The 17,433-nt window shown below is 41.6% G+C and overlaps 1 protein-coding gene across 3 annotated transcripts in view; it reads left to right on the forward strand.

Moving 5' to 3' along the window:
- MOB3B (MOB kinase activator 3B) overlaps window positions 1-17,433 on the forward strand; it is a 179,330-nt gene that overhangs the window by 59,032 nt on the left and 102,865 nt on the right. For all 3 annotated transcript variants that reach the window (XM_081065239.1, XM_081065240.1, XM_081065241.1), the window contains one exon: window positions 1,819-2,431. In XM_081065239.1, the coding sequence (XP_080921365.1) occupies window positions 2,014-2,431 (418 nt within the window). In that variant the 5' untranslated portion in view covers window positions 1,819-2,013. The remainder of the gene's footprint in view (window positions 1-1,818; window positions 2,432-17,433) is intronic.

Raw genomic sequence — 17,433 nt, forward strand, 5'->3', positions numbered from 1 at the left:
AATTGGAGTCTCCAGTGTGGCTTTTTGTTTGTTTGTTTTCTTCTTTGGTTTTGTTTTATTTGGCCTATTCTGAATAACTAAAGTTTGAATACCTCATCAAGCCATGTTTGAGTGTGGAATGATAGCAGAAGCCCTTCTAGGTAGGGAAAGATTTAACTTGTTGAATTACAAGTCCAGCTCCCATAAGGGGTCCTTCTGAATCTGGCCGCAGCTCTTGTCTCACTTTGCTAGGGATTGACCCAGGAGTGCATCAGTTTATCTCCTCTCGTTTCTAGGGCACAGGACACAGTCTTTACGTCCAGCCAATCTATACTTGTGATCTTTGGGGAGTTTGTAGATGGAACCACTGGGTAAAAGGGCTTCATCATCCATCAGGAAAGACAGCTTGAAGGGCATCATGTTTTGGAGTATAAGGCCACGTGCAAAGAACTGGGTTTTTTGACAAGACAAGAAACTGGGTTTCAATACTAACTATACACCCTACTAACTATGGGACTTTGTTAGGCAAGTAATTTTATCTTTTGGAGACTCAGGGATAATGATACCTGCTACAAATCTGCTATACCAACTATAATTCTATAAATCTAACCAGAATTGTATAAAGGTCAAATGAGATAGTGGAGAAGAGAGCATTGAAGACATCAGAGCTGTACTGTCCAATATGATAGCTACTAGCCACAAGTAGCTATGTGAATTTAAATCACTTAAAATTAAATAAAAGGAAAAATTCAGTTCCTCATTCACACTAGCCATATTTCAAGTGCTTAAGAGCCACATGTGGTTTGTGGGTACCATATTAGACAGCAAAGCTATGGGAAATTTGCATTATCGCAGAAAGTCTTATTGGACAGCTCTGCCTGGAAGTGCTGTGTAGGGTGTGGTATTAAGGACATGAAGGATGAGTCACTGCAGGGATGATAGATGCTGTCCTAGTTAAGGATTCTGGGATAAAAACAGAACCCACGCAAATTAGCTGAAGTAAAACAAGGAATTAATTTGATTAATTCAGGAAAAACATATGGTCCAAGAGCTGGAATCACAGGTAGGCTTTAAAAGGAATTTGAACCCGTTTCTAGAAGTAAGGAAGCCACTCTCTCCTTCTCATTGTCTATCTTTCTTCTTCTCCTTGTGGCCACTGGTGCTCTTACCTCTGTATGTTCGTGACCTCTCCCATCTCCTCTTCCTGCTTCTTCTCTCTTCCTCCTTCTCTCCTCCCCTTACCCTCCATTCCCCGTCAGACCAGCTTTCTCAACTTCACTGTATATGGTCCAAATAGGGCTCAATGAGACCCAGTTCTCGTATCTTCTCAGGGATAATTCCTAACAAAGGCTGGGTCCTGATTCCAAATTCCCAGGATTCTTATTAGCTAGCTTGGTGTGATCATCACCCTTGCTCCCATCAGCTTTATCCAGTAGGATGGGGGCAGTAGCCCCATTCTTACTCAATAGGGGCAATGGTGGGGGGAGGGGGGCAGATGCTCACAGGAGGAGCGCATGTGGGATGAGGAGGGGTCATTGACTACTATACTCATCCTTAACACCTTGGAGAGGTCCACCGAGCCTGTGGTCACGCAGGGAAGAGTCACCAGAGGTTTGACCAAGGCCATAAAGAAAAGGAGTGGGATACCTTTTCTTACTTGGTCATTTGTGTGGTTTGAATTGCCCGTACAGATTCCCAGGGCTTTGGCTTGACCTCTGCATCCACATATCTGGACGGAAGTAGGCACAGCCAAAGGCAAGGTGGAAATCAGTCTAAACCTTTGTCATTTCTTAAATGCAAACTGGATACTTATGAGACCCTTTTCTCTCCTGCCTTCAGGAAGAAACATGAGGTTCCCCCGGAAATCACTCAAGAGGAAGATGGAAGGGGCTGTTTAAAATAGATTTAAAGCGACAGGCCGCAAGACTGGGGCCAGAGGGCTGGCAGTGGAAAACCCTGTTGGGTTGTGATCTCTCACTGAAAAGTTCCAGGTGCCTTTTTGCTTCCTGCAAAACAAAGGAAGAAAAGAAGACCATGTCCATAGCATTGAAGCAGGTGTTCAACAAGGACAAGACCTTCCGGCCCAAGAGGAAATTTGAACCTGGCACACAGAGGTTTGAGCTCCACAAACGAGCTCAGGCGTCCCTCAACTCGGGCGTGGACCTGAAGGCGGCCGTGCAGCTGCCCAGCGGGGAGGACCAGAATGACTGGGTGGCCGTGCATGTGGTGGACTTCTTCAATCGGATCAACCTCATCTATGGCACCATCTGTGAGTTCTGCACCGAGCGGACCTGCCCTGTGATGTCAGGGGGCCCCAAGTATGAGTATCGGTGGCAGGATGACCTCAAGTACAAGAAGCCGACTGCACTGCCAGCTCCCCAGTACATGAACCTTCTTATGGATTGGATCGAGGTTCAGATCAACAATGAGGACATATTTCCAACATGCGTGGGTAAGTCCATGACCCGTTTTCTGGTTACTTTGTTACGTCTCACCCATGCTCAGAGAGTTTGCAGAGGCTTCTTTCGGGACTGCCTTGGAATGCTGAATGGCACCCATTATCAATGTTTCCCCAATTCCATCATCACTCACAAACCTGCAGTTTCTTTTTCCATATGTAGGAACTCATTGAAATTTTGAAACCTATCATTTGTTGACCGCTTACAATAATTTCATGGACCTCAGCCATGAAATGACACATCCCACATGCTGAGAACGTTGACTTGGTGAAATGTTAGATTTCATCTTGCTGGCATTCTTAGGACCAGACTCCAAAGCCACCCAGGTGTTCTGGTAAGGTTCTTATTATTTGCCTAATTAACTAGTTAAACACGCATTCACTCTGGCACAGTTATTGGTATTCATCTCTCAGGTTAAGAAATCCCAATGTGAGACTCCATGGATTTGTTTGGCGTTGGCATTCTAGGAAAATAGAGATCCTGCCCTTCTGTTCTTCCCTCTCCTGATCGTAGGTTCTTAATTCCAGGCTGTACTGTTAACTTGCACCCTTGTGTAGCTGTGAGACCCACCAGCACACTTGAAATGCAAATGCTTTTGTTTTCCTTATGTTCTAAGTCATAAAACTATTCAAGTGGAAGGAGCAAACCTTTTCTTTCTCTTGTATTTCTTTATTCTGGTGATCATTGGACGGTCCATGCACTGACACACTGAATTTAAAATTTAGTTTTCTTAGGCTCTAGGTGCAATGGGAAAGCAATCTCCTTACGTCTCCTGTTGTATCTCCAGCCCTGGAACCTGGTAGGCACTCAGGAAATATTTGTGGAATGACTGAAAAAATACTTGTGCCGTTGGAAAGTATTATTAAAAAGCTATGAGATGGTCGGGGTCTAAAAAAAGAATTTGAAACACATTGTGGAAATCACCTCTAGTTGGGATGTGTGTGTCCCCAAGTGGCATATGGAAAGTTGAGGTGGGGGCGTATGGAAGTAATTAAGTTAATACCAGAAAAAAAAGTGTATAAATTGATTAGGGCAGTATGTGCATCTTGAACTATTCAGCACACAAACCAATTTGCTCAGAGTTCTGGTGCTGCCTTGACTTGTTCAGTTCCCTCATGCTCTTTCTCTCTGCTGTCCCTTGCTAAGGAAGGAGGTGGGGGTAATGCTTGACTCACCAGCGTGGGAGGAAGACAGGTTTCAACTCCCCCCACACCGCTGCCCCCAGCCACATCATAGACACCGCCAAGGGGTGGGAATTTCTTAGGTTCATGTTGTTTTGCACTTTCTTTGACTGTCAGAGGATTCTTTTGTCATTGGGAGGAATTTTTCTTTTCCAAAAGCATTACCAGCAACTGCCAATGCTTTGTGCAGAATATATGATGCCCTGTTTCCCCAAAAATAAGACCTAGCCGGACCATCAGCTCTAATGCGTCTTTTGGAGCAAAAATTAATATAAGACCCTGTATTATATTATGTTACATTATATTATATAATGTCATATATCATATCATAGCATATCATATATTATATTAGACCGGATCTTATAGTAAAATAAGATGTGGTATTATATTATATTATATTATATTTATTATATTTTTATTATATTATATTATATTATATGGCATTGCATTACATAACATTACATTACATTACATTACATTACATTACATTACATTACATTATAAAGACTTGGTCTTATATTATAGTAAAATAAAATAAGGTCTTACATTAATATTTGCTCCAAAAGACGCATTAGAGCTGAGGGTTTGGCTAGGTCTTATTTACAAGGAAACATGGTAGCAATAAAGATAAATAAATGTGGGCAGGGAGACACTTCTTTGTCCTTCCCTTCTGTTTCGGTGCTTCTTGATGCTTTGAGCTTTGGACGTTTCTGCTCTCTCTGGCAACCGTGGTTACCAGGTAGAGTTTGTGACCAGAAATAACATCACAGAGCCATGGTGTGTTATTTGGGAATGAGGAAGCTTCTAGTGGTCACTTTCGAAAAACAGGACATCATAAGTGGTTTTAGACTTTGCTTGGAGGAAATCGGTGGATGCCACCATGTCCCCCAAAGTAATTGACTTTGCTATCATTTTCTAGACATTTCTTTCGTCATTCAGTGGATTCGAGGAACATAGTCATCTAATCAGACACCTGTTTCAGCTCTTCCCAATCTATGTTCCATAATACACCCGTGTTCTCAGATTTTAATACGGGTACCATTATGTTTTTTCCCCCATGGAAAAATAAGTTTGGGAAATGCTGAGTAAAATTGATTACTGTATTTTAATATGCTAATGTTAATTATAAATCTCTAAAAAAGGAATGATACTTTAGTATGTGATGTTTCCTAATTTGAACCTGCCAACTTTTTTTTTTTTTTAATGGACCACCATTAGAATCTTTTGGGAAATGTGAATCTATATATGTTGGAGTTGTCAAACTTTTGTTTGTATCACATTACTTTGGCCTTCTGTTTAAAATGCAAATTGTTTGGTCCTCCCCCTTAACAACTAAATCAGAATCTCTTGGGTGAGACACAGAATTTCACTTTTAACAAGACCCACCACTCACTCCTTTGTCTATTGTAACCACTCAGAATGCGTTTCATTCCCCAGAAACAGTCTGTTTATTACCTCTCTGGTTTTATTCATGTTGTTCTTTCCTTCTGGAATCACCATTTTCTCTATGTAGTGAATTCTCATGTATCCTTTATATCATGTCTCTTTCACTCATGAGAATATAAGCCCTTTAAAATTATGGGACACGTCTTATTCACTTGAATATCCCAGCACTAAGCCCAGTCTTTATGCCTTATAAGTTGTTGGTTGGATGGATGGATGCAAGGAAGGATGAATAATAGATGGAAGGGTGGAAAAATGATCTTTATAAAGTCCCGACATGGTGTGTATGGTGCTGGTGATCAAAGTGAAGTTAAAATATCGCTGAATCCCTTTACCACCATCCTGAGTATTTTCTGTGCCTGCCTCCACAGAGTTTAATTTTCTGTGTTTAACTTTTCCAAGTTGAAATGTGAGGGGTCAGTAAAAATCATCACCACTCACCACCACCCTGAGGGTCTCCATCAGCACCCTGCTCACCTCTGTTATTTGCCCTTGGACAACAGTGTTGCTATCTTTTGAAATAACTTATCATCAGGAGCCACTTTCTTTGTTAGAATTCATTTCTCCTCTGCCTCCCCCTAAATCCAGCCTACTTCTGTTCTTTTTGATCTTTGTGCTGCCATGAGTCATTATGGTGAAAATGATCAAGATAAAGTAAAGGACAAATTCTCAGTAAACAGCAGACCCTGGATAGATGAGAAATGGGGACTTCTGCTTAGCATTACGGCTTTGAATCATAGGCACATTTCTGTGTTCTTGCCTGGGAATTCGGAGGGTTTCAAACTGCACCTCCTCCCCACTGTGATCCAAGGAAATAGAACCGGAAAATACTGACAGATGTGAAGGCTTCACCCTTAGTTAGGTATTAAAGGATATAAACAGCTGTTGATCTCTACCATTGAAACACGGAAGACAGAAAAGCTTTCATCTGTTCCTAGATTCTAGTTTAACTAGTATACGCCTGCTATTTCAGAAGTTGAGCTTTCTCAGTTGGGAGAATACCAAACAGATGTGGCTCCCTTGTGAACAAGAGTCTCCTGCACTTTCCCTTGATCCTCTCCAGTTTCCTTTGTTAAAAAGCCAACAGATGTCCCTGTGAATGCTCCTAAGACAACAGTAACTTCAGAAGCAAGGGCCCTCCTCTTCAATTCTATCTCTGTATAACCTCTTTAACTTTTCTTTAAGAGATAACTGCAGAAAAATAGGAAGCCTAGGAAGTCATAGCCATTTTTTCTATCGTCTGTCTAATTACAATAATTTTTATGTTCTAGCCCTCAGCTTGCCTGGTTTTCTGTTATATAACAGGATTTAATATCTTAGATCTGACACTCAGGAAAAAAAAATGAGTAGAAAACTTAAAGCTCCTCCAACTCATGTTTTTAAAAAGTCTTTGAACGGGAAGAAGAAGAACATTAAAAAAAATAATTACATGATCTCACCTACCTCTATGGATTTAGGATAAAAGGGTGACGGGGAAGGAAAGACCAGGGAAAGGAAAGGAGAGAAGCGAGGGAGGGAACTCAAGATTTATTGAGCCTGCTAAGTGCCAAGCACTATTAATCTTTCTTAAGTCTTACAATAACTCAATGAATTAAATATTCCATTTTACCAGTGAGGAGGCTGGCATTTAAACAAGCTAAGGGGCTTTCCCAAGGTTATACAGCTAGTGAGTCATTTAGAAGTCAGGGATTTAGCTCAAGAGTGTCCAGCCTTTGTCACCACTACCATTCATAGCATGTATCATTATTTTGCAAATTTTCCTTCACGTGGCTAAAGACTTCTCAAGCAATGGTTTTAGGAGGTGGTTTAGGATAGAGAATATTTCAGACAACCTGATTTTTGCTATAATTTGTATGTAAAGAAATGCTTTTTGTTTACTCCTGTTTAAATAATTGCCTCTGGACTGCTTGAGGAGTGTCCTGGTACTATAATATAACTGTTCCCACGTTCCATTCCAAGATTGGGCAGAGGATGACTTAGCCTCCTAAACATGCTCTGTGAGCCCACGACTACCTACTACTGCCATTCATTCATTCATTCATTCATTCAATAACTGTTTGTCAATACCTGCTTAGAAGCAGGCTCTATCGTAGGCACTGAGAAAGCAAAGCGGACAGTTCATATCCTTGGGTAGTTTCCATCATGTCCCGAATGTCTGTCTAGTTGCTCCAAATTGCACGTTTTTCTAAAATGAGGAGTTTGTTCAGTGGTCAAGTGCGTTGTGGAAATAGCTGTATCCCTTTGGTAACCTTTCTCTTGAGACTTTAGCTGAGTTTCATCCTCTCAAAATATTCTGGCAGGAAACATGAAACTATAAAAAAATATGTCCATCGGGATGAGCTTTTCAGTCATGGGGTCTGAGAACTGAGTTTATAATTAGCCTTTAAATTTTAACTTGTTATTATTTATTATATATTTCCCTCATTTTTAAATATGAATTTGTATAACACTGGTAAGACAGGATGTCCATTAACAAAATATATTTACAGTGTGGTAGAATCAGCACTGGGCTTGCACACAGAGACTTGAAGTTAGCCAACTAGCTCTGCCATTACTAGACACTGTGACGTTGGTAAACGTAACCTCTGAGCCAACGTTTCTTTCTTTGTAAACTAAAGATTTTAATTCTGATCTCACAGGGCTGTTGTCAGGATTAAATGAGTCAGTGTGAGTAAAAACACCCGGCCCAGAGACATAAGCACCCAGAAGAGGTGCTGGAAAACAAATGTGTTAGTCACCTCTCTCGCTGTATACGTTTCTACATGACTATCAACCAAAATTCATGGAGAGCACTAGACAATTTATGAACCATATCCCCAGAAAAACGAAACGCATTATAAAAGACTCAACAAGATTTTTAGAAATGATCAATCTTCACTGCTGAATCCCTCTGTGACGGGGGTTATGAATGCTTCAGGTTATTATCCGTCAAAGACTTGGGGAAATTTCAGCATTGCGTTAGGAGCTAGACCAACTCCTGGTTTCAGGGTTGAGCACCTAACTCTTCAGAGAGGAAGCCAGTAGACTGAGTCTTTTTACTTGGTTTTCAGAAGACTGATTATTAAACACACCCATGTCTGGTGTCAAACCAGACGGTTAGCTGGAGAAGTGGGGAGAAATACTATAAGTCACAGCTGGGACAAGCCACTCATTAACATTTTCACTGCATTAATTGATTTCAAGTTTGTTCTCCAAAATGTGTCCAAAATCGACAAAAAGCAATTACAGTATTTATAGTTTGAAGTAAATACAGTTAAGGTGCTACATTTTATTAAAATAAATTAATACATTAAAGTATTAACATTTTCTATTGTGAAACATAATATCGAAAAACATAAACGTATAGAAAAATGTACATCCTTTCTGGAATACTGAGCTCATGGGGTAAAGTCAAACACTGCGGCATGGAAATATCATTTGACTATAGTCTAAAATCAGAGTTGGTCAAGGTTACCTGCATTTGATCTCTCAAGAGGATGGGAAAAGGTTTCTCAGACAACTCGGTGCCAGGAATGGAGCCCTCAAGATCGTCCTCTGAGCTGGCGAATTTTCCCAAGGCTCTGGAAACATGATTTGCTTTTGGGATATGATAAACTAACTGTTTGGCTTCCTAAGAATTTACCAGTTGGGAGGGCATAGTAATCAAGTTGCCATTTCCTGAACAAGTACTCCCTAAATGCTTTACCTGCATTATGTCATTTAATCTTTAAAACAACAACATTTAATCTGTGAAACATAAAGGCAGGTGGTATGATTTCCATTTCACAGATGAAAAAGATTAACTTGCCCAAGGTCTCACAGGCAAAGCCAGTATTCAGACCCAAGGCGGTCCAATTCCACCACCCATGCTCTCCACTCCTCCAGTATCTTGTGTCTGTGAGTTCTTACTCTAGAATCAATAGAATTCTTACCCTTGATTTACCCCTGCCTGTTGCATCGATTGTTACATCCACTCTAGGGAATGTCCTAAGACAAACCCAACAGTCAGAGCGAGGGACTTGGAAACAGACAGGCCTTGCATCTGATGCAAATTGTGCTGTGTCATTACTGATGGGAACTCCAAGGTCCTGCTCCTTTCATATCTTGCCTCCTTGAGATTCTGGCACTATTCAAGTTTGTCCAGTTGCCTATTCATAGAAAACATACAGAGGCAGCTGAATCCCCTCTTCCCCACCCCCACTAGCCCCTGGAGAATTGATGGTCTATTTTGATGGTCACGATTCCCCGCCCCCACCTGGTGAACCCAATACTGCAATGACTTGGTGGCTGAGTTAATCAGGACAGTGTTAAATAACCACCCCTACTCAACAAATCCCAAGAGATACCTCTGAGAAATGGCAAGGGCCTCCATGCACTAAGAAGCAAAGAGGAAGGGAGTGCAGACAGGGAGCCGAGGGAGCCTCAAGGCTGCCCTGTAAGTTAAGGCTAATTACCTGCTGTCCCGACCTGCACTGAGTTCTCCCTTACCTGTGCTATGTAATTTTAATGGGCCATATCTCAGATGACAAGTTGTTACATCTCAGCATCAGCTGGGCAGGGAAATGGGATATGTGATATTCAGTTGAAAGCAGAGATGAAAACAAAGGCTGTAATGGCGTGGGGGTGGGGGGAGGCATCTGCTGCTTTGACTGGGTTGGTGGTTGTAGACCTGGCACCCTTCCTTAGCCAATGGAGGCTGCAATGTGAGGGTCAGGGCTGAGTGGAGAGACAGGCCGGCTCAGGCTGAGCTGAAAGGGATGTGGAAATATATCTGGAAGTGCAAATGGATGAAGAAAAATGTCTGACCAGAACAGTTGCCCAGACCACAATATGGAGTTGGAAGGAACAGTTGTATAAGCCACTTGAAGTGAGGATGAGATCCCCAAGAGCACACTGTAATTGTCACTGAGCTCCCCACTGGCTTCTAAAGAGAGCACAGGTTTTTGTGTATCTGAGCAGGGTGTATCAGCAGGGCGCTGACACCAGAACCTTCTCCCTCTGCCCTCCCCACCAGTGTCCTGCTTTCCCTCTAGATAGAGGATATAGAGATACTTAAATAACATCATTTTGAAGGGAGGCCAAACAATTAGCCTGCCCTAGATCTGTAGAGAGTCATTCACAAGATTTTCCTTTAAAATACCTTAGTAGGTCTTGGGATATGGATTGTCTGTAAAGGCCTGCGCAGACAGGACCTTTCTGGTGTTTCATCTTTAAAAATTCATATTACATTCCTATTCTAAATGATAATTCTATCCATGTTTTCCTTCACATGATCATTTTTTCCCTTAAGTCTTCTTCTAGTAAAAGGAATGCTCTGGGAAGATGAGCCAGTTTGGGAAGGAGGTGTGATAAAAAGGAACACAAACGTCAATCTGTCAGAGCTGAGTTTGAATCCCAATTATCAACTTTCACTAGCGAATTTTCAGTCTTTCTAAAACTATTTCCTTGTCTATAAAGTGAATGTAAAAGCACTTACTTCATAGGATGCATGAGAGTATAAAAGAACATGCTACGCTTTAAACACTTAGCACGATGTAGGGTATGCTTTAAACATTAGTTCCTTCAATATCATACAGTACCAGGATGAAGAAATAGTCTCGTCAGGTGAACTGAAGTGAGAAAGGAAAGAACCTCGGATGAAAATCCATAATTATAGTAAACATTTGGCTGTGCAGTTGATAATCCATGTTCCCTTAATCTTTTGCTGTATTTTGTGGAACCAGCGGAGATTAACTGCATGGCCCAGACTGCCAGAACCAGGAATAGGTCCACAACAGAACTTCAGAAGAGGTTTCACATGCATAGCCTATGTGGCCTGCACAAATCCAATGCCCCCTTCTGTTTTCTGCCACAGGATGTGGCACCCAGCTACATCTGCAGTAACATTCCGCAGTAACTGGATACATGGTGAGCGAATCACTACCATGCATGTGTAAATGGGCTGACTTATGCCATATAGTTCATATTGCAGAATGGACATATTCCTGAAAATTGTGAGGCAGTTGAATTTTTTGTCACCTGGCTCTTATTTTCATTTCTCAGATTGAGTTCAATATTTAAAAAGAGGTTGGCACAGAATCCTTTCATATACAAATACCTCCTTTGTGATGTGTCTAACTGGTGCATGCCTTTGGAAGTGAAAATGTTTGTCTTTGTGGAGTATGTACTGAAGTTGTTAGTTCTCTCTCAGGAAAACGAAAAATCTTTCTTCAAAGGAAGCAATAGGTTTGCGAGGTTTCTACAGCATCCAGCTCATGGTCCGAGGACTGGAAAGCAGTGATGATGGAAGGGAGAAACTTCAGCCAATCTGGAGGCATTCGTTTTGTTGCCCACCCCCTGTGTCATACTCTCCGGGAATCTGCCAACAATGGCGGACTCCTGCCTGGCTTCCAATATAGCTGAAGTGAGGGAGCCCTACTACCTTGTGTGGCAGTGCTATGGGACTTGAGCTTCTAGGAACCACCAAGAATTAATTACCTGTGCATGACTACCTTCACCATCACCTTGATTGCCTATCCCAGCCAGGGAATCCTCCCCTGGCCACCAAGAGCAAAGGGAAGAAAGTTATTGAATATTGAGGATTTACCTGCTATGGCTCTCAGAGAAACCATTGATATTTGGCCATCCCAAAGTGGGGAAGAAAAAGCCTGCAGCTGAGGGCATCTGTCTTTCTGTGTCATTGAAAGAAATATGAGTAAGTACGTTAATTATAGGTACCAAGTTCCCTAGGAGACAATCTGTAACTATCAAAACATGTGGGATGTGTTTTGATAGCTTTATTTTTGTTTTCCAAAAATAGGTTACAGGTAAGGGCTCATCTTCAGTCCAGGTTCAAATGTGTTCCTCTCCTTATGGGCTGTGTGATCTTGGTAAACCCTGAATCTCTGAGGCTGGTTCCTTCACTGGAAAGGGGAAGTAATGATAATAATACCCACTTTGTAAGGTTCTGAAAATTAAGTGTCATAATGCATATACAACTCTTAGCGATTCCAGGTAGAGAATTAAGTGCTGAATACATTTGAGCTTTGTTTCTTTTTCACAGTGATACGAAAAGGGAAGACCTCTGATTTATTGTGGTTTGTAATGCTTGATCACATAGAAAAATTTCTCCTATAGTATTCCCTGCACATTTCTTCTCCAACTGAAGTAAAAATTGAGAAAAGCTATTGATTGTATCATAATTACAGTCGTCATCTCGGAAAAAATAATTTCCACATCCATTCGAATCTCATTTAATAATTAAAACTTTAACACCCGCTGAAAGCAGTAGATTCCTTTTTTTATGTAAAGCAGTAATTCCAAAGTTTAACATACACTAATAATAATATTAACTAACATTTTTTTACCTTTTCTGAGTCAAGCAGTGTGCTAGATCTTTTCTGTCTTTTTCTTTCTAATCCTCATAGCAGTCCTGGTTGATCATCATTATTAGTATTATCTCTGTTTTCAAGTGAGGAAGCTGAGATAAGTTTCTTCCCCCAAAGAGTGGGGAGAACTGACACGTCAAACTGGGATGGTGAAGCAACCAGGTAGTAATAACAAGAGCCTTAAATCATTACACCCTAGGATTAGGCAAACAAAAGGAGGACAGAGCCTGGGGGCCTGGGCTGCTCAGCAGGAGCTGGGAGCAGAGGAAAAACCCATCACCAGGAACTGGAACTAAGGAGAAGATGCAGTACTGCTGGAGTCCAAAGGAGAGAGAGGAGGAGAAATACCTGGGCCCTGTTTCCTTTGGTTTCCTGACAGTGCTTTCCATTGCCTTTGGCAAAGGATCCTGGGAAATGTATGTTGCAGGGAAAGGATAGGGAATGGATCTGAGAGCAGCTAGACAAATGCTGGCATATGAAGAAAACAGGTCAATAAAAATAGATAACTTTATAATTACATATATAGTATACAATTTTAGGCAATGATACGTTCTATGAAGACAAAATTGGGAGAGGGAATTGGGATGCTGTAAGATATAAATGAGATAGATGTAGAACAGTGGCTCTCAATGTTTTTTCTTTTTGGTCTCAAAACTCCTTCATACTCTTAAAAATTATTGAAAATCTCAGTGCTGCTTTGTTTATGTGAATTATATCTATCGACAGTTACCATATTAGAAATTGAAACTAGGAATATTTTAAAATATTTATTAATTAATTCATTGAAAAAAATCATAATAAACCCATCACAAAGTAACATAAGTATAATTTTTATGAAAAGTAACTATATTTTTCAAAACAAAATAATTGAGTGAGCAGAGTGGCATTATTTTAGTTTTTGTGAATCTGTTTAATGTCTGGTTTAATAGAAAACAACTGGACTCTTATCTGCTTCTGTATTTCAATCTATTGTGATATATATTTTAAGTTCAAGTCTGGGTTCATACAGATACATCTTTGGAAAGGGGAGCACTTTGTGTACCCCTGAAAGGACTCCCAGGAATCCCTACGATACTTTGAGAACCGCTGCTGTAGATAAAGCAATGGAGAGGCCAGTCCTTTGCTCCTAGTAGGCACTTGATACTTTTAGTTGAATGAACACAAATTAAGATTGTTTTGAGTGTTTCAGTGTCCCTGGTGATAAATGGTGACATTGGTGACATCGTGGTAGTGTAAACCAGTTAGACAACACTGTTCTTAGGCCCCATCGATCAGTTGGACGCATGCTTGGTGGCCTTTACCCAGCAGAACTGGTGACTTTTCACCTCAGTGTTCACTGTCATGCCGTTTCCCTATCACAGACATTTGTGGGGCCACTGAAAGGAAGATGCCAATCAGGGTCTGAAAAAAATGCACCCTCTGATTTCCTTCGCACTATGTTCACAGTAAACTAATGGGCTAATGCAGACTAGACGATTAACTGGCAGGACCTCATGGGTATATAGGAAGTATTTTAAAATTTGAATGGAATTGCTGTGACATAATTATGATTCCAGAGTGGTAGACCACCAGCAGTTATCCACCTTGCAAATATTTTGCAACGGTATTCAAGTTCAGGATAGCTTTCGATCTGGGTCAGAAAGGTTGTGAGTTTCTTCTCACCATCAGTTGATACATATTCTTATAGGAGGCCATAGCCAAGACCTAAGTCATCTTGTAAGGTTGCTATTAGGGCAAAGAAATTGAATGAATGATTTAGAACGTATTTGCTCTTTTAGATCATCCATGACCCTACTCTTTACATCAGCATAGATAATTGAATTCAGCATGAGCTGAGCCCCATGACAAAGCACACTGTGAGGAAATGACCTTTAGTCAGCTTTAGATGGACATGGACACGTTACTTCAACCTGTAAATGGGAAGATATGAATTACCCTCTGTACACAGACTAGTTTTTCAATGGGGTTTATAAAACATCTAATACCAAATGAAATGTGCTTTTACTGTGGGTTTCAGAGGCAAATCTCACACCTACCTTTCTAAGTGGATTATGTCATATCTAGTTTTTGATTATATGCAGTTGATGTAAAAATGATGTTTACTGTTTATTGAGTGTCTACAATAGTTTAGGGGCCTTAACAAAGCTCACTTACTTTTCACAACTTTTTTAGAAAAAAATGAGGAAACTGAGTCACAAAGAGGCACAGGTCTCTCAGCTGGTAAAGGCCTTTATCTTTCTGACACCACTGTGTTTTTTCACTATGCTGGGGACCTCTGTGATACCCATATTCTAGGCATGTGCATGCAAAGCTTGGCACAAACACTCAGACAAAAATGTTCAAAGACTAAATAAGAGAGGAAAAATCCAAAGGAGAATTTGAAGAAGCAGAAAATTTGGCTTCTCTCTGAAACCAAAGCATGGGGCTTTTGCAGAAGAAATCCTGCCTGGATGAAATAAGATATTTCAAGTCATGAGTTTGTTACTTTCTTGTTGTGCCTTCAATACGGTACTTAGATTTTTAACACATGGTCGGCTGAAACCAGGAAGACTGATGCCAGTGGGACAAACCTCACATTAATAAGGTGAGACAGAAGGCTCAATATAATTCTTATGTGTGTGGTGAGGGCTGGTGCGTGTGTGTGTGTGTACGTGTGTGTGTGTGTGTCTTATAAAGATAAAAATCTCACACGTTAGGAAGAAGAGGGAGAGAAATAAACAAAAGAATATGAGGGTATGCATATAGCTACTTATAGTGACCTGTGGTTTAACGTTGAACAAATGAGGAAATCTATGTAATTCACTTCCCACTTGTAACATTCCGTCCAAGTATGCACAGTCCCTATAACTGTTGACTTTCCCTTCTTACTCCATGGTCTGCTAACACTGCAGTCCATGAAATTTTCCTGGAAACCTGAGTCATAAGGTTGTTAAGAGATCTTACAAGATAATACACTGGGCTTGATATGTATCAAATGTTCAGGAAACATCAGCTAACTGTATTACTGGTAATATCATTGATGCTGTATTTCTGCAAAGTGGTGGCTATGTTTTCTCCCATAGAGAAGCTGCACATACCTAACTGATTGAGGATCCCAGAAATGAAGACCCTGGAGACCCTAAGCCCCTTGACAGGCAGGGTCAGAGGCAGGTTTCTGGACTTCCTGTGGAGGTGGACTTTTCAGCTAGGGTTTCTCAGTCAATCCTCAGACAGTTGACAGTTTGGGGCTCCATGGAATTTTTTTAGTCCTAAAACATGTTGACTCTTAAAATAGGCCTGGACTCTGGCTGCCCTTATCACAATAACTCACCACGGGGCTGAGGACTCAGTGTTATTTCAGGTGCCACAGGTGCACATTTCATGTCCTGCAGCCCCCTGGCCTCCTGCAGGGCTGTGTACCAGCTGGGCTTTGGGATGGTCCGTGACGCCCTCTGTCAGCTCACAAGAAATACAACCGAAAGTGGGGCTCAAGTTTTTCAGGTAAAATTAGTGTGGCCTTTTCCAGGACAGTTTGAAAGGGGTATATGATCAAAGGGAACTGTTGAAATGAGCCAATAAATAGATCCATAAGGATCGATTTCTATGAGGAAGCTGAGTTTCAGAACTAAGTTCAGGGTTATTCATGCAACAAGTATTTATTAAGCACCTACATATTCCAAGGACTGTATTAGGCAGTAGAATACAAAGACTGGTCTGCCTGGCCCTTGTGCCTGCCCCTCGGCGCTCCTCTACTCCCTGAAAGCCATCTGTAACCCTGTCCATAAGCTCAGACCCACCAGAGCTTCTGACCTTCTTCCCACAGTTTAGTAGCAGGATGGACCTCTTAGGATTAGTTATCAGGCCAATCTCATACCCCAAATCCAAGACCAAGAAGTAGATTCTTGTCTGGGATTCTTCGTTGTACCCCAGTCACGTAAGACGGGCATCCCACCTTGCCGGCCCATTGTGCCATGTTGGAGGTATATTTCTGGTGTCCAGACCAATAACAGGGTGCCCACTACTTGATGCCAGCCTCTTCCGTGCTGACCCCTGGCCAGCCCGTCGTACCTCTGTCATCCCCTGTCCTCTTGCCTAGCACTGTGCCATCTGCCAGGGCTCCCTCTGTCAGCGCTTTCCTGCGGAGTTTGCCTCAGCACCTGCGTCATCCTCATGGATCTATCAGGGGTCCTAACCTGCTGTCACCGAGAGGGAGGGCCTCCTACCACCAGCTCATCAGCAGCGGTTCTAACATCGTCGCAACTTCAGGGTGGGCACAGTGCTTTCAGTGGGGAGCAAATAAGGGCTCACACACTCGGGCAGGAATGGCGCTCTGACTCAAGTGCCCTTTTAGCTGCTAAAGCCCTGAATGTACTGCTCAGGCTTTTTCTAAAGTTGATGCTCTGCTCCTTTGTCCATGCAAAAGTGATGGTAAAGGCTGAGTGCCTGAGTGTGGTACAGCCCCTTCCTTAAAAGACTTCTCGGTACTCTTAGCTACACAGTTACTGCAACTGCTGTCTGTGAATGTTTACCTTCTAAAAGGGAAACTGGCTTGCGTCACGACGTCTTAATGATGTCGCGAGTAAATCAGAACAGAAAAAAGGCATCTGGCATATTCCATAGGCAGGCCTGATGGAGAGGCCTCTGTTCATCTATTCCAGCAGGCCGTCTCCTTAATTTAAGAAACAGCAGCGCAACATAGCTTCTGTTCTTCCAAAGCTTCGAGCTGTGGTTTTGCTTTCAGTAGGATTTAGCAAAGTCGTTATCCCATGCTTTCAGAAGGAGGCTCCAGACTAAAAATACCTCAATACGTGTCTTAAAATGACACAATGAGAAACTGAAGTCTTTTTTTTCCTTTGGAAATAAGCACTTTCAGATATAAGACAGGCAGCTGTCTCCATAAGGATGACTCTCACTTCTATTGTTTAGATCCCTGCTCATAAATAATGAGTGTGACAAATGTGAGATGCACCAATGAATTTCAAAAGGAAGGGAGGGCTCTGGTGACAATGTGACGCTCTGTGCTGTAGTCGAAGTGATATGTTTATC

Source organism: Rhinolophus hipposideros (assembly GCF_964194185.1).
Source record: "Rhinolophus hipposideros genome assembly, chromosome: 11".
NCBI lineage: Eukaryota > Metazoa > Chordata > Mammalia > Chiroptera > Rhinolophidae > Rhinolophus > Rhinolophus hipposideros.